The following is an 18,589-nucleotide window of genomic DNA, read 5'->3' as shown; positions in this document are numbered from 1 at the left end:
CCAGCTTTGGAGGAAAAAAAAAAAAAAAGGAACAAGCTTTATACTTTTTCCGTGTTTACAGAAATATTTCCCATTTTCATTGATCATTTAAGAGTAAAATGATCCATTTAAAGGGTGTACGAAACAGCAGTTGAAATTTAGCCTTGGCTGGAAGCAGGCTTTACTTTCGGTCTATTGGTAAGAGATAAAGTTAGACAGGAACATGTTGAAATGTCAGATGTCTGTTGAAACAGACTGTTGATAGTTTTGTAGTCACGCAAACATGAAAGCTTCTACACCCAGATAATTTCATATGACAAAAGCAGAACAATGAGTGGCACATTCTCAAAATTGTGTTGACTTCTTTGGCAGGAGGGATGGGGGTAAGGGATATATTCACATCATTCCCAGAGAATAACTTGAGAATGAACTCAGTCCCATTTTCTTCACCAATTTGAAACTTTACTGAATTCAGACTGACTGTTCTGTGCCTGCTAATCTGTCAACCATGACCTTTTTGTTCCTGTGTTTTCCCTACTGGCCAGCTCTCTGCCATCAGTTTCATTCAGCTGCTTCTCCACTCTCTCATTCCACAACAGATGGACTAACTCTAGCACTGTGGACTTGAGCTGGCATCGGTATACCTTGTTCTGCACTGGAGATCTGCTGCAACTGAAAATCCACTAACCACAACCTGTAGCAGTTGTCAATTTTTTAAGAGGATAACAAAGACAAGTCAGAGGAGGTGGAGTCTGTCTGCAGGATGAGCAATTTTTGTAAGCACATATAATAAATTAGGCATATTTACTAAGATACATTTAATGTTAGCACCTACAAAATTCAATCCATTTAAGAAAATGTGGGTATGGCTCCTTTCGAGCACCCACACACATGCATGCATGCATACACCCACACAGCAAGTACAAAGGCAAATTTATTATTTATATGTAGCAGGTCAACTTCTTAGTTGATTTTTTTTTTTTTTATTACTACAAATAATATTTAATAACTAATATGAGCTTTGTGTGAATTTTTCCCTATTTATGGTCAAAAACATGCAGTGTTGAATGCTGCAATATACATTATGTGTACATTTTACGTTGTATGCGCTTATATTAACCTGGAGAGATGTCAGCCTTCAAATGAATAGTGACATTTATAATAATGTACAGAAACAGTCAGGGTTAGTACTTTGTGCATATAAAATGCATCTTAAGACATCTAGTATTTGGATACATCCATTTGTTATAAATAAATGTGTGAGAGTGGTGCTGAAAGGAAAGATATACCTGCACTGTGTTTTCTGCTAACTGCACAGCATGCATGCTAACGCACAGCTTCCTTATGTCTGCAACAGTGTTTATTTCATTGACCAATAATTGTCGTCGTAGTTTTTGGTCAATGAAAATCTTTTTTTGACAATAACTATGACACTTGAGACTTTTATCAACAAATAAAAATTCTGGTGATGGCCAGTGGTCGCCCTCAGCCTCTTGATAAATGTACCTATGGTGCGAATTTCAAAATCGTACGTCTCCTTGTTCAAGTTGTCACATTCGCAAAATTTTCAGAAAACCTCTGACCCCTGACCTGAAGGCCAAACTCATGAACTTATTATAAATCTATTTAAGATCCTAGTTATGGCATTCACAAGGTTTTCAGAAAACTTGACCTTGACCCTAAGGTCAAGGTCACTGAGATTCAAACTTGTCTGGATTTTCAGTAGATACACCTATGGTATCAACTTCAAACTCCTACATTGCTTCGTTCTCGAGTTACCACATTCAAAAGCTTGGGTGTCCACTAACCCTAACCCTAACCCTGCCCGAAAGAAGAGATCCACTCAGAACTAATTAAATTGTATAGTCAGGTGAATGAGTTTGAAAGTCATCAAATCATAACTAATCCCCTTGTGCAATAAGGTTAAACGCGCACATTTGCTGTGCCCCCAGGAAATGTTACTACTCCCCCCCCCCCCACACACACACACGTTCAGCTATCTTAGTGAGGACCCTCATTGACATAATGGTTTCCCTAGCCCCTAACCATTAAAAATGAATGCCTAACCCTTATCCTAAACCTAACCATAACCTAAATGTAACCCTGACACTAAAACCCCATTTTGAGCCTCAAAAATGGCTTTAAATGCCTTCAAAAATGTGAGGACCGGGTTGTGTGTCCTCACATGTGACTGCTGGTTCTCACAAGTATAATAGAATGCAGATTTTGGTCCTCACAAAGATAGCTAGACAGGAACACACACACACACACACACACACACACACACACACACACACACACACACACACACACACACACACACACACACACACACACACACACACACACACACACACACACACACACACACACACACACACACACACACACACACACACACACACACACACACACACAAATTAAATTAAATTTTAAAAGGCAAAGACTAAAATATTAGAAAGTTATTATTTTAGGTAGTTTGGTTTTGTTTACATTTTTTGGAGTGCTGGGTTTTGGTAGTATCATTTTGATTTCAAAGGCTCAATAAAAGACTTCATAGGGTAGACACTCATTCCTTTGTACAGTCACGTACAGTAATCTCCAGTCTTGACAAAACTGACCGAAAGACTGTACAGTACTTACGCTCTGCGGTCGTGATCAATCCTGTTGATCTTGCCTCCAATGAAAACACGGATCTTACATTCCTTCCACCGCTTCTTATTGGTAAGAAGGTAGGGGATCAGCAGAGTCAGACCTAGATGGAAAACATAAAAAAAACCAAACTGCTCAATATACAACTTTAGTGACACAAACATTTAACATCTGTACAGTCTAAAGCTCAAGTCAAAACCTCAGACCTTTGGACTTTCTACAGACAGCACTCACTGCTGCAGCAACAGATTCATGATCCCTTTTGCTTTAAACAGAGTCAAATTAAATTCAAACAGAAAACAACGTAACGGCCCAATGTTTTTTCTCTTTCTCAGAAACAAAAAACAAACAAACAAACAAACAAACAAACAAAAAAAACAAGTTCACAAACAAATTTTGCTAGCATGTTTGAGATGAGCAGTTGTTGAATCTGTCACTTCAAAATGCAAATGCAACATGATGCTACCAAAATGAATTCAATCCTGATTTATAATGATTGGGAAGTGTGAAAATGACAGATCCTGTCAGAACATACTGTCTATGTGTTTTTGTGTGTAAGAGTCTGCCTTTGCGTATCAATAGGAATGTAAAACATACCAAATATGGCTTTACTTGTTTCTGCTCATCCCCATGACGCTTTCTCAGTACAAATATAATCAGAACTATTATCTTCACTGATGTTCTTTGGGGCTTAAAAATACATATTTCAGGCTGAACATTACAGAAAAAGTCAGCAATTTCAATATAATGCTTTGACACTTAATGTGAAACTTATAGGTGCCAGAATTGTAGAGGCCTGAGTACTTTTAGGATCTACTGCATATGCTGTCAACAGTTGTATCTGCACGTTTTAGTGCTGAAGACACTTAATGTCATAATGATGTTGATGAGCCAGATCTGAAGTGACACTCATCAGCTGGTGTTAAAAGCAAGAGTTCTCCCGCTGGCCCTGGTCACATCTTTACAGAGGTGGAGCCACTGCAAACTCTTACTTGCATAGGAATGTTTGCTAAGCAACGCATTTTCTTTAAGAAACAGAACATAGGATGTGTAGTATACATAGGATGTAATTTTACTCATTAGTAAAATTACTAAAGTTCTGTTTTTTTTCTCCCCATGAAGCATGTTTTTTTTTTTTTTTCTTTTTAAATAAAGCTTGCAGTGAAGAGCCTGCAACGACGAGGGCACAACAACGAGCTCACAGGCTCCAACGGCTATGACAAAGCAGACCAAGCCCGGGCCCAGAGACCTGAGATCCGAGGGCCCCCCACACCCTGGAATGGGCCCGACAGAGCCAGGGGGGGCCAGGAGTGAGCCAGTACACACCCAAGCACCCAGCCCCAGACACTGAGAACCACCAATGCACCGGTGTGGTGGGGGGAGATGGAGATGGGGGGCCCTGAGATGTTCCAAGAGAGGTTGAGTCCAAGACCTGACCTGACACACAGACACAGACAAAAGCATGCATTCCCACCCTCATGCACACATATACAAATACTGAGCACCTGCCCTACGTTTCCATGGGATTAATGAAGACTCAGTCATTTTAGAAACTCCCACCATGCTGTCAGAGAGTAGCTGATATTGATGCTCTTAAAGCATAACTGTCGTTTGTTGTTTGAGCTAATGAATGGTAGGTCAGAGATATTGTTGCATAGTGGCTGTTTTATATTTAGCCAGGGCCAAGAGGGTATGTTTTAACCATCCTGAGATTAATTGTAGCCTATTGGCTAAGCAGTAGTGTTGAAAGTTAGGCAGATCTCCCGCTGGCCCTGGTCACATCTTTACAGAGGTGGAGCCACGTCCTTTTATCCTCGTCCTTTGTAGGCGTGTTTCAGCTAACACGTGTGGGTTTATCTTTTCAAAAGAATTTAGAAATAGATGATTCAGAGTCTGCAAGCTTCAGAGAGAGATTAATACCAAAATAGTTTAGTTTATTGAATAATCTGAAACTCTTGAGAAAGAGTCTAGTAATGTAATTACCTCAGAGAGAGTGGTGTGTGAGTGTCTCATGAATGCTTGGACTTTTTTGTTGCTATGATCTTTTGTTTGGTCTCATGTTGACCACAGAAAAAGACTTATTGTCACAGTATTGCAACTGATGGTTAGAAAATGGTTAAAACATTGCAATTCATTCAGATTTTTTGTATTCAAAGTAGAAAAAATATTAATTGGTCGATTTAAATGAGTATACAAGTGCAATTTTACACACTATACGGTTGAAAATAAAATTTGTTTTTGGAGGTTATTTAAACATATCGTGAGATTTATCGTTTATCGTGATATAGCCCAAAAAATATTGTGATATTAGATTTTCCTCATATAACCCAGCCCTAAAAGTAAATGTGAGTATATTGCATGTCCAACTGATGCAGGCAAAAAAAAAAAAAAAAAAAAAAAACTAAACTAAACTAGTATATGGTTCAGTAAATAAGTAACAGAATATGTCAAAACTTATGAACCTGTTCAATATGACAGTATTTTAATAACAGACCAAATAAATGGAATTTTGAGATCAATAACGGTCTCACAATAAAATAACTAACAATCACCTCCATCATCAAACAGCCACCAGACATCCACTGTGCCCTTCCCCTGTTTCTTCTGGAACTGTTGGCTGGCCTCTAGCAGCCTCTGGTCAGACACATTCAGAGGGACTGTCGGGCTCTTCTTGTCTGCGGGGACGCACACCACAACAAAAAATAAAAGCAAATCTCATTAATAAGTCATAATAAAACTAATAATTTTGTGCTTGGTAGAAGTGTAGCTCAAGGAGGACGCATATGTCAGTTATGGACATGTATATTCATCATATACATGTCCATAACTGAAAATGAAGTATACAGTAGAATTCTGTTTATTGCTTGTAAGTATAGTGTGACATTTCATTCGAAAATAAATTACTTTAATTTTATTATTTACAAGTTTTAAGTGATATAGGCACAGAATAAAAAAACATTACTACTAAAAACCAAACAAATGGAAATGTGAACACAGGAGAGCAGTTTCCATCCTAAGAAGAAAGCTTAAGGCAAATTAGTCAGCTCCAGAATGTGGCAAGAAAAGCAGGTGAGAGACTGAAGACAGCTTGGAGAAAACAGAAATGTTGGAACACACACACACACACGGCTACCTACTGAAAAACAGAGTTAAAGGCACCATCATATACAGTACAGCTTTAGAGATGGCTCACGCTAGGGACTAAGAGAAAAGCATGAGAAAGAGACATATTATATCCCAAAGCCAAGGACCTAGCAGGCCAGAAAGAAGGAACAGAGGGAAAGGGAGACAGCAGGGTGCAGACAGTATGTTAGTAGAAGAGGGATTCAAAATATAGTGCGAAAAACATGGTGGCAGAAATGAGGGGAGCATAGCGGCACTTAAAGCATAGGAGCTCAGAAAAGATACTAAGAGATCAAAATGGAAAGAAGGGGAAAGATTTAAGGCAACTAAATGAAGTGGATCTCCTGCCTTTTTTCAACAGGGGCTGAGTTGTAGCTTTGCCATCATCTTCATCATCTGGGAATTGAGACAAAAGGAGAGAAAACAAAAATTATAGTTAAGGTGAAATGTTGCCTTGACATGTGATGTAGCAAGATAAAGTTAAGTACGTCAGGGGACACCAGAGGAAGAATCTAAAGCTGTTTGAGAGGCAGTTAATTGTAACCTCCCACAGTGGGAGACAAACAGACACTGAAATCTCTAGTGACACTAATAAACACACAGCTCAACCTTTCACCCCCTGAGTTCTAGAAATTTCTAATATCCAACATGAACAAAACCATCAGCAGTGAGCCGAGACTGTCTGGTTACATCAAAGTGGCTTCGAGTGGCCTTTGGTAAGGAACCGTCATGAACATACAACACATGAATCAGTTCCCATTCCCCAAACTCTTCACTGAAACTGCATCGAATGGAAACTTCCTGCCAGGAGTGGATTACCTTAGGATGGAAATGGAATCTGATGAGAGGAGGGGAACTGGGCAAAAACTGTACGAATGACAGCACGGGTTCATGCTTTGGCAGCAAATCAAAGGATTACCCAAACCAAAGCAACCTTTACCAGACCAGTGTGTTGTTATTTTGTATACCTCAACAATTTCTAATCCAATTCCTAAAACACTGTTTACCAATCAGATACTTCAACAATCCTTTTATAAGCTCTTTATTTTGCTAGAGAAAAATCTACAAAACAAAAAATACAACATTTGCTGTATTTTGTCTTTGAATTCCTACAAAAATTTTAAACTTGCTTCGAATCTTTCATGAACAATAAGGTAGTAAAGGCTTAATCATGAACTATTACTAATTAGTTCAACTTTATGTGTTTTTCTCTATACTATTACTACTACGACGACTACTAGTATCAACTAATACTTAGATACTATAATATATGCTATCTAATACTTAATATATTTGTGGCAATGAGAACCCAATACCAGTTCAAGGCACTATACTATATAGCTACAGACTCTCCAGTATTAGAAACAATCTAAACAATTCAACAACCCCCTATGAGTGAGCACTTGGTTGTTGAGGTGGGCCCCCCCCCCAAAAGAAAAAAAAAACCCTTTTAAAATGAAAAGGCCAAGAGCAGAGCTAGAGTTGGGGAAAAGCAGCCATCTGCCATGACCAGCTGGGGGGCTGTGGGAAAAGAGCAAAAGAGCAGACAGATTTTTGTCATCTCTCTACGCTTCTTTATAAACCCCCCCAAAAAAAAAAAAACCCAAACAGCCTTCATTCAGCCAGGTTGAAAGTAGCCTAGTGCTCAGGCTGCAACTGGGAACGTTCATTACTCCTCCAATCTGGGAACAATTGTATGCCTGTCTGAGCTGAGTCTCTCTCTCATACACTAACAGGGACACATGTACACAGGCCAAAACATATGCACAGTGGGAAAGCTGTGGCTGTGAGTCTCTGTGGTGACTCCCTTTCAGGGCAGTGCATATGTATGTATGTATGTATGCATGTGTATGCAGAAAAAGGAAGGCCACTGAAAGAAGAAAACTTAAATAGTGACATGAGGAATCTAGAAAAAAACATAAGGCTTGCAATGCAAAACCAAAAATACAAACATAGACATCAATGTAAACACTACTGCACCTGGATTACAGGGAAGAATTTTATGTAGTCATACTGATGATAGCTAACCTTTCTGGACTGCTGGGCTGTTCTGGAGGCTGGTGGCCTTAGAGGATGGCTTAGAGGAATCTGCATCAGAGTCTTTGCTGGTGTCTATGGAAACGATCACGTCTTTCATCCCTGATGGCTTTTCCTGCGAGGACAGCGACTCATCTGGCAGAAAATTAAAGGGGAGGGGGAATTAGAAATATACATAATATACAAAGCTAGTCCACATAAATAATTAATTACTACAGCTATGTTATGATCAGGTTTTTTTTAATTCGTGGAAAATCTAATCATTACATTTCTATACATTTATTTACTAAGGTTGCCAACCTGCAAGTTGTTCTTGAACCAAAAATGTCAAATATTTGTTTGGAGCTGCTCAATGATGTGGATTTGATGAGTTTAATTTACCACACAACGCTTACTGTCAGTAAAATAGACAGTTTATTACACATTGTGTACCACTGTGCTGGGACTTTTGGTCAGACAAAACCAGATGTCACCTCAATCTGTGAAAAACTATCATTTTTTCCACTTGTAAGTTTTCATGCTTAGTATTGTGAAGGTGAACATTGTGAACCGAACACATCAGTTCATACAGATTAAAACGTCAATCTCTGCTCGAAAATATCTTAAGACTGATAAGCGGATGGAAGAAGGAGGAAATAGGAGGAGAATAAGTAATGCCATTAATTATAAGTTGATTTATGCGATGTTATGTGACAATACTGGAAAAACACTCAGCTATATTTAATTTAATTTATCTGTATGTAATATAAGCTGATGCTACATATGTACTACTACAGTGTAATACTACTACATACAACTCTGCATGTGTTTGGTACCTTGCCCTTGGATATGGGAGACATCCAGCCCCTCTTTCAGTCGCAGGATAACAGCACCAAACTGGAAGTCAAAGGCATCACTTCAAAGGAAGGGGGAGAAAAAAATGGTTCCCATTAACAGTGGACTGAAGCAATTTGCCCTAAACTAAACAAAGACAGTAAGAAACCCACAGAGTATTTAAGAAAAAAGATAAACAAGCACACAACAAGACTCAAACATCTTTCTCAATGCCACAGGTTGTACTCTTGTATTGCACTGAGCAACATACAATGGAAAATAAAGGGCAAATTTTTAAGCGTATTAGCTTTGATTTTAATACTATCGGACTGAACAATCTCTGACATTCAGCTCTAATGCTATAATCCTCACATTACAATGAAGAACCCATTCACCTCAGGTCTCACATGACTGCTTTAGAGTTCAACAGGACAACAGATTACTCATGGACTTGTTTTAATCCAAGGGAGATCAAAAAGATCAAAAACATGACAATTACACTGTATCCCATAATGGCTAGCGTGTTTCTACTACTGTTTATATAAAAAGAAGTTTTTGTATACATTATATTTTAACATATTTGAATAATATCAAAAACAACTGATTCTGTTTATCTGGAATTGTTTTCTAGCGTTTTCAGTGGGAGAAACATTTTGTCACTCATGCAAGTGACTTCTTCAGTCTGAGCTGACTGCAGGTTTCCCAATATTACAAAATGTACATCTGCATAATGACTGAAACTAACACCACTGACTAGCAATGGACCGTGGTCAGTTTCATGATCATTAATATGCAAACTGTCATGAATGTTATTCAATGGCCATTCACAGAGATTTGGGGAATGGCTCCTATCACAACCTTGTAAGAAAGAGAGATGCATCCTGGACATTTGTCAAAGCTGGGAAGACACCTAAAGAATGCTTCAAGCAATCCAAGAGAGAAAGACAACTGTTGTATAGAGTACACAGCAGTTGTATAGAAACAGTATGAGACAGCTGAGATGCATTTCCTCTAATCATTGTGTCTCTGTGGTTTTAAAACCCCAAAACCCGCTGTGCCAAAAATGGGTCCATCCCAAGGATGGGGTCAAACTGCATAAACAGAGTAACATAGTGTACGCTGTTCAGTGCCAAAAGGATTGCTATGATTTATACATCGGGGAAACCAAACAACCTAAGGGGATTGGGACAACACAGAGGAGCTAACTCATCAGGCCAGGACTCTGCAGTCTATTTACACCTAGACACTCTTTCAGTGATGAGGATGTACACATCATGGACAGAGATGAACGCTGGTTTGAGCGTGGAGTCAAGGAGGCCATTTACGTGAAAAGGGAAAGACTATCTCTGAATCAAGGAGGGGGCCTAAGGGTACATCTTTTGTCATCTTACAATGCTGTGATTGAAGCCATTCCCCAACTCTCTGTGAATAATACTCATGATCATCAAGGTTAATGACAATTTGCATATTAATGATCATGAAACTGACCTCACAGCCCATTAATCATCAGTGGTACTAGTTTCAGGCATTATGCAAATGTACCGTTTATAATATTGGGGAAACCTGCAGTTAGCTGAGACTGAAGTCACTTGGATGAGCGACGAAACGTTTCTCCCACTGAAAACACTACGTCCAGATCAACAGAATCAATTTTGTGGGAATGAGATGAGTTGTTAAGGATATCCTTAGTTTTTCTGTTGGTAAGCTGTTTTTGCTGCTGTGAGCTACTGTTAGACTCTGTTAGTTGTTATTGGCTGGTGTTAATGAAACATGTCTGTGAAGCTTCTCAGTCATCCAGGTCATCGTAGTCTAAGGAGCTTGGAAAGAAAAGCATCTGGACTTCTTTAATTTTCTTGAAGACGTTTCACCTCTCATCCGAGAAGCTTCTTCAGTTCTATGAGCAACTGGTGGAGAGGCCCAGATTTTTTATTTAAGCCCTATAGGAGTGTCCCCCAAGGGGGTCATGGACTCCCTATTGATCCTCTTCCGAATCACACGAGCCAAGGTGTGAAAACAGGTGTGAGTCACAATCAGCCAAGGTTTCGGGTGAACCCACTGTGAAACCTAGCCCCACCCTATCATGTGATTTCCTGAGGTCAAACAGCCAAGGATATGAGTGGGTGTTAGTGAAACTTTCTCTGAAGTGGATCCAACATTGCTGGACTCAGATTCCTAAAGAATGAACCATCATACCCTGTGAAAGTGTAATCAAACTGTTTAAGGAAAAGTGTGATTTTTACGACACTCGAGCCCAAAACTATCTGGCAAAATGTTAGCTTATAACGAGCTGCTCTAATGGCCCTGCTGACAGCACGCAAATGCCTATGAGTTCTCCTGGCCTCCATGTTTGGGGTACTAAGCGTTTGCCGACATGCACAAAACAGGATTAGTTGTAAGAGAGACATCCTTCCCAGCCACTGAATTCAAATATGTGAGAGAACTTGGCAGCTTCCAGAATGGACCAATTGTACCTTTTATGTTACCTAGAACCTATACCACTGAAAAATTAATAAATCTGTTAGGGTGGTTGCATATGTGTGCACACCATTAAACTATGAAATATTAGTTTATTAGTGTCAACAACAAAATTGTTGAAGCACCTTTTTGATTTAATCACAGCAGTCAGTCTTCTTGGGTACACACCTGCCAACAATTACAGAGACTGATTAGCCCTATGTAACATCCAGCTATCCTAGTAGGAGTTTCCTGACATTCATCCAGTTGCGTACTAAAGCAAATTCATGGTTTATAGAGCGCTTACAAAGCAACAAAGTGAACTCAGTATTGAAAATATTTCTTCATAAGAAGGGTATAAATTTTCCACAGCATTGGATGTACCATCGAACACAGTGAAGACTTGCTGAAAGAAAAGAAAGAGTGTTTGTTCTTTTATATAATTTTTTTCTTCTCTTTGGATTATTCTACTTACTGGATCATGCTGATGTAAGTCTCCACATTCATCATGTCCCCATCCCTCCAGTCATTCTTGAAGCCCAGAACAAGGGTGTTTGGCTTGAGGCGGCCAAGACCAGCAGCCTTGATTGGACCAGAAATAGGAATAACAGATTAATCATTTCTTAAATGTGGCTCATTTCCAAAGAATAAGCAAAACTATGAGTGTGGAGCAGGAAATAAAAACAGTTCAGTCCATACAGTTTTAAGCCTGCCACTTGGGTCCAATCTTAAAGGAGACTCATGTTATCCACTCTCAAGTTAGTTACTGATAGCAAATAATGTGTGAATAATTACTTCCAGGCACCTTACTCCTCAGTCCTGAAAATAACCACAGTCTCACTTTGACTACAGTAATACACCTGGGCTACCTTATGCAATTTTATGCCTTTTTACCGAGACACCACATCTCTCAGTTTTGCTGACCTCTCTTCACAAGTGAAGTAAATGTTCCTTTTAATTTGCACTGAATGGATTTGTTCCAGGCTAGCTTTGGCCAAGAGCTATTGCCCCATTCCAGACACAATGGGAATTCAAAAGTGATGGAGCACCCACTACTTGACCCACCCCCACTAGATCTTCCTGCCACCACTTACAGTTGTTAAAAGGACTAATCTCCTTTTTTTAGCATCAAATAATCATTAGCTTCAACTCACTGTCTTAATCTTAATAACTTGTTACTGTGCTCTTGAGTGTTTATAGTTTTATCCAGATTTCCGGTTATTTCTGTACATACTGTAGATCCCAATATACTTCACATAATTCACAGGAACACATTTGTTTAAGGAAATGACAGCCTTTCAAAAATCATCCTCCAGTTAGTGCTGCTGTTTATGTCACAGCCTCTGTGTGAGCCACTCTTCTTAGTAAGCACGTGTTCTTTTCATTTTATTTTGGGATTAATCGTTACGGCCTAACATACTAGATGAAAATTCTTCCTAGTTTTAATGTTTAAATCATGGATCTGCATGACTGGTCTAGTCATTGTCAGAAATATTAGTCAGTTACTTACTATTAATGTACAACAGCATTTACCAGTTCAGAAGTATTATGCCTTCAGCCTCTACTATAGATGGCTCGGCCCAACAAACACAAAAAAAGTATTTGAAGAATACAAAAAGTAACATACAACTCTGAATACAATTTAGTTTTCCTACCTGAAGCAAGTACTGAGAGCCTTGTTTTAGGTCCTCAGCAAACACTGGCGTGTAGAAGGCTTTGGTCTCGTTCTTCAGCAGCCAGCGTTGGTAGCGAGCCTGATCTGTGGCAAGCTCTTTGAAGTTTGGTCTTCTGTAGCCCTATGGAGACAGAAGGCCAAATTAATCCAACAGCCTTAAATTTATCGGTGTTGGGATTGTGGAACAAATGAGCACAAAGTTTCAAAGATGACAAGATGCTAAATTCAATAACATTTGATGTGTGAAAGTTAAACAGAAGAATTTAACGTGCGGAACAATCACCTGCTCTGAACCTCTGCCTGCTTTTGTGCCTTTTTCGTTCAGTACTCTGCAGTACTTATTTTTAAAATACAAAAGACCAGGCTATTCCAAATCGTTCACTAGCTTTGTGTGCAACATTAGAGCTATGCGATATGACGAAATATTAAAACGACATATTGTACTCCATCGTTATTTCATGCTTTCGAAAACTCTTCACTGCAATATGTTTTTCATTGCTTTCTAAAAAAAGAAAAGTCACCACCACCATCCAAAACGTAATAAAAGGACAGAGTAAAAAATAGAAACGCACAAAGTATCACCAACTGCTGCACCTGCAAGAAAAATAAACATAACACCTGGAACAAACATTCGAAAATGCGCAGGTACATAAATCGATCTTCTATGGTTGTGTGTGTGCATGTGAGGACAGAAAATTGGCATCCCACTAAACATGTGGGGACCAACATTCACTTATGGGGACAAAATGCCCGTCCCCACGAGTTTGAAGGCGTGTTTGATGCTCAAAATGTGCTTTTAGTGTTAGGGTTACAATTAGCCTCAACCTAACCATAACCTAAGGGTTAGGGTTAGGCATTGGTTTTTGATGGTTAGAGCAAGGGACCAGGGACAGCATTATGTCAATTAGATGTCCTCTCCAAGATATGAAAACCTTATACACATTTCACATTTTTCTCCTGGTTGTCTGTGCCCCACCTGCATTGGCTCCATATCCTACAGTCTAAGAACCACCGATGCAACCAAATCCAGAGGCTCCCACAGCATATCAAAGTCTTCATTTAGATTGCCTGCTAATCAGTGCTATGTGGTTTAAACAGTTTGGTGAAGAACTGGATGAATCTAGCTAAAAAATGACTTTTAAAGAGCAATTTGACAGCTAATTCATCAGTAGCAAAAAACAAAAAAACAAGCCAAATGACATCTGCTCACCGTGCGAATATGGCCACAGATCATCAGGCCTACATTCTTGGTGAAACTGTGGACCAGATCCAGAAGGGCAGGACGAGAGTTGGGATAACCAGTCATCACCAAACACTGGGGTCTGCAATAAGACACATATGAGAGAAAACATCCACCAAGTGGGCATCTGCATCATCCTTTACCACATCTATAAAAGCAGAGAAGGGATGCCATCTTTTGCCAAGTTTACAGAATTATTTGATTTTATGCTTTATGTGTAGCCACCTTTTCATTTGACCTTCCCAGTGACCTTTAGTCTTCTTAACACACAAACACCCACACCCATATACAATCAGACACCAGAAGCAGAGTAATTAACATCAAAGCAAATACGTTAGCATGATAGGATTATTGGACACAATACAGAGGCAAGAAAAACTTCAGAGGAACAAAACAAATTCTTCAATTTTGAAGATTCAGCCTTTTAATCTCCTCTTTGGTTTTCTGCCATGAGAAATGTCCAGTAAATCCACAAAACAATTACTGAGCCAATTTGTTACATGTGCAAGCTTTAAGAGAATGAACACATGCACACAACATGAGGCTGTATATATAAATATACTCAATATGTTTCAATACATTTGAAAATTAATCATCTCCACCTCCACAAAGTCTCTACTTTTTCCCCACAATGGTAAAAAATTAAAATTGTTTCATGAAACACTAAGGCTGAGTGAAAAAAAAATGCTCAACTAACAGGAGTTTAATAACTTGATATTATTATCATGTCAAATTTTGTTCTTCTCAGGCTACAAAAATCCAGAGGTGAACGACTGGCTGAAGAACCACAAAGATTGTGTTGTGCGACACATGGTGCAACGTCAAAATCACTGCATGGCACTCGCAACACTGTGAGCATAAATCAAGTATAGCAGCTGAGCTAAACCTAGCCCAACACGAGATAAACAATTGATAGAAGTTTAAAGAGTCTTTGGAAATGAAGAAAACCCATCAACTAACATGAGGTTGGGGAAAAATGATTAGAGGATAACATAACCAGATGTCCATAAGTGTCCAACCGAGAGCTACCAAGCAATCGCTTTATATGTGGACCGAGCTTGAGTGTTTATCAAGCATGGTGAGTAATAATATTGTGCTTCCATAACTCAGATGCCATCTACACTTGCAGGTAAGAATGGTTCAGCTTTAACAATCACGTTTCTGTTTGGTACCTGAAATTCTTGACGTGGTCCTCCACTCCACTAAGGTGCAGAGTGTGGGTCAGGGCCTGGTGGTAGGTCAAAGCCTGGGTCGATGAGCCCCAGTTCACATCTGGAAGGGAGGACACATGCAGGCAGAAACACAGTGGAGTTAGCAAGTGTGTTTATGGGTCAGATTGCTGGACTAAAGGCTACCTGACCCATGTGGTGTTAACGTCAGTGAAAAGGCCTAGTGTATGTGTAGCTGCATGTCAAACTGAGTGTTCTCACAGGTGTGTTTAGAACTGTATAGCCAGCTTTTAGTTTAAAGAGCTGCCCCAGTCAGATTATGGATTCAAAACCAGAACCTTCTTGGCTGATATCCCAGAAAGTTGATTCTGTTCATCTGGATGTAGCATTTTCAGTTTGAGAAACAATTTGCCTTTCTTCTCTCCTGGATCATTTGGAGCATTCTTTGGGTATCTTTAACATATATCCAGCTGGGATAGCAAAATTTACTCAGGGCCTTTTTGATATGATTTTCTTCAGCTTCCCTCATGGCTGTGTCTGTAGGGATGGGGCTCAGTCTTTACTGTAGCATCTTACAATGCTGTGATTGCAGCCATTCCCCAACTTCCAACTCTTTGCATACTAATGATCACGAAACTGTCTCACTGTAAGTCAGTGCTGCTAGTTTTCATCGTTGTGCAAATGTATAATAATAATTTATAGCCATTAGGGAAATCTGCAGTCAGTCAAGACCGAAGAACTCACTTGGATGAGTGGTGAAACGTTTCTCACGCAACATCCAGATAAAAAGAATCAACTTTTTTGGAATTTCCTTACCTGGATGACTGAGCACAAACCAAGATTCCTTGCTGAGAGGTAAAAATACTAACCACTACACTACTGTCCACCCGATTTATGAATTTATATTGTTTCTGTTTGCAATTTTTACACTAAGTTTTACACTAATTTTTAAACACCTCAACATTTTTGGAAAAGCCAGAGATATGTACAGGTTCCATAAAAGACTGAGGTGTGCAGGGACTTTTAAGTTAACCTCATTAATGCAATTAATGCAACATATTCCTCACCCTTAGAAAAAAAAATAACACCACAGAACATCTCCTATAAATTAAATCAATACAATAAAATTGTATTTATATAGCACAAAATCACAACAACAGTTGCCTCAAGGTGCTTTATATTGTAAATCGAGACCCTACATTAATACAAGAATACAAAAAAAATTACAAAATTCCTATAAGTCGCCCTATCAGCAAACACTTGGCGAGACTGGGAAAGAGAAATTCCTTTTTAAAAAGAAAAAAATCTTTAACAGAACATGGAGGAGAAACCATAAGCAGTGACAGGTTAGGGCTAAACACCGTACTGTGGATAGAACACTCGGCTTATTAGCAAAATACTTCACAGCATGTAAATCATGGTTAACTGTCATCTTACCTTCTCTCTAGTGTCTTGAGACAACTTTCGTTGTGAACTGGTGCCACATTAATAAAACTCAGTTTAACTAAATGACAACCAATGTATAATTCTTATATCATATTGGTACTTGGTAATTATTTTACCCCATAAAAAAAAAGAAAGAAAAAAAAAAAAAAGAAATGCAGTGAGGAATTTTTGGTCAAATTTGGCGTGCTTTCCAACTCACCTGGCTTCTTGTGACTAACATAGATATAGAGAGCCATAACAATGACATTTGTAAGAAGGGCAGCTGCCCAGTTGATGACAAACATCACCCCACAGCAGAGAATGGCTCCGGCAAGGGAAACCCACATGTTGTAGTATTTGAAGCTAGGTCTCCAGCCTGTAACATCGATGTAAATTAGTTACAAAATAGCAAAATACAGTTAAAATGTCACACAAAGAGTGCTAGTCACATATAATATGCAAACAAAAAGTTAAATAACTGCTCCAGCTGGGCATGAAGACGGTCGTGTGCATGAAACAGGACCTTACTGTAACTTTTGGCAATGAAAATGAAAGCTTGTGTTTGTTGTGACTATTTGCATTGGTGCATTTGTAATTTATAACATGAGAGCAAAAGAACCATTGCGTTGAATTCTACGAGCATTTACTTTAAAAGCAACTCAAGATTCTTCATCACTGGTAAGAAGAGTTGGGTCTAGTTATGTTAGACCACAGAGCAGCCCTTAGTGGGTGGATCTGCAGTCAAAACCAAAGAACGCTCATCAGGTCAAAAGCAATTCTGACATGGTGAAGGAGATCCAGATGGTGCCACTGAGCACTTCAAGTAAAGCAGTAGGACTGACTGCATCAGTCACTGTATCAGTGTACAAGGTGACAAGGGATTTTGCTTTTTATTGGAGCAGTCACAAAACTTTTTGATTTCATTTGATAAAGTTTAGGTATTATGTGCAAAAATTAGAACTGAAAACTGAGTTAAATTCAGTTAAGGCTGAGTAGAAGTTCTTTTTCAGACACTTCAGCTGGGAACAAATTAAATAAGACCAGCAATGTGGGAGGTTAAAGAACAGGAAATGTTGAGTCAGCCTCCATTTAAAGAAGCTTATTATAAAACAGTCAATGTTGCTGTTAGAGAGGAGGGATAATGTTTCAGATGGAGCTAGGCATATGTTTGGGTTAAAGAATGAGTTGACAGTCTACTAGAAGTTATACGAGACATTAGGGACCATATTCATTCATTGGACAGTACAGAAACTAGAATAGTGGGATTTTAGTGATGGGATACAGTTGGTGTGTGTTTGGTTACACAATGACAGAGTCTTTAAAAAACAGGACATAAAGGGTACATTGACAGTGTCATTCCTGGGTCTATGCGGGGACTTTAGGAGTCCCAGAAATTAGAAAGTAATTGGCTCTGAACAATTTTGAACTGGCCCTGAACTGAAAGTAATGTTTGTGTTCCAAAGAGAGAAATCTATTACACCATCATACTGTTTCTGTACTCTCTAAATGAGTCATGTACCATTTAGGTCCACGTAATTTTATGACCTGCTGGAGGAATTGGAAAGAGAAAAATAATCTGTACCTGCAGTTCTGCTAAGGCTTTGGTGTGTGTGTGTGTGTGTGTGTGTGTGTGTGTGTGTGTGTGTGTGTGTGTGTGTGTGTGTGAGAGAGAGAGAGAGGGATGGGGGGGGTGTAGAGAGAGGAGGGGGAAAGCAAAGAACTCAATATACGCCATCAATAAATAGTAAATGAACTGATTCTTATATGGGACATTTCTACTCTACATGATCACTAAAAGTGCTTTATACAACTTGCCCCATTTGCCCATTCACTTTTCCCTGTGCTTTTTTTCCTATGCAAGTGTTTTCTAACTAACATTCGCACACATTCCTACTCCAATGGATACATTGGACAGCAACTTGGAATTGGTATCTTGCCCAAAAATTGCAGACTGGAGCAGCCAGGGATCGAGCCACTAACCTTCCAGTTAGTAGATGACCTGCTCTACCTCCTGAGCTACAG

The 18,589-nt window shown here is 39.1% G+C and overlaps 1 protein-coding gene across 1 annotated transcript in view; it reads right to left on the bottom strand.

Moving 5' to 3' along the window:
* The window catches only part of slc12a2 (solute carrier family 12 member 2), a 60,871-nt gene that overhangs the window by 6,793 nt on the left and 35,489 nt on the right, over positions 1–18,589 (bottom strand). Inside the window, exons 14-23 of the mRNA XM_031751333.2 lie at positions 16,788–16,943; positions 15,146–15,245; positions 13,944–14,055; positions 12,714–12,854; positions 11,534–11,640; positions 8,607–8,686; positions 7,783–7,926; positions 6,103–6,150; positions 5,184–5,306; positions 2,623–2,734 (exon numbers count right to left, since the gene is read on the bottom strand). Of these exons, the coding sequence (XP_031607193.1) occupies positions 2,623–2,734; positions 5,184–5,306; positions 6,103–6,150; positions 7,783–7,926; positions 8,607–8,686; positions 11,534–11,640; positions 12,714–12,854; positions 13,944–14,055; positions 15,146–15,245; positions 16,788–16,943 (1,123 nt within the window). The remainder of the gene's footprint in view (positions 1–2,622; positions 2,735–5,183; positions 5,307–6,102; positions 6,151–7,782; positions 7,927–8,606; positions 8,687–11,533; positions 11,641–12,713; positions 12,855–13,943; positions 14,056–15,145; positions 15,246–16,787; positions 16,944–18,589) is intronic.

Source organism: Oreochromis aureus, linkage group 7 (assembly GCF_013358895.1).
Source record: "Oreochromis aureus strain Israel breed Guangdong linkage group 7, ZZ_aureus, whole genome shotgun sequence".
Classification (NCBI taxonomy): domain Eukaryota; kingdom Metazoa; phylum Chordata; class Actinopteri; order Cichliformes; family Cichlidae; genus Oreochromis; species Oreochromis aureus.
This window is presented reverse-complemented; position numbering and strand designations above follow the sequence as displayed.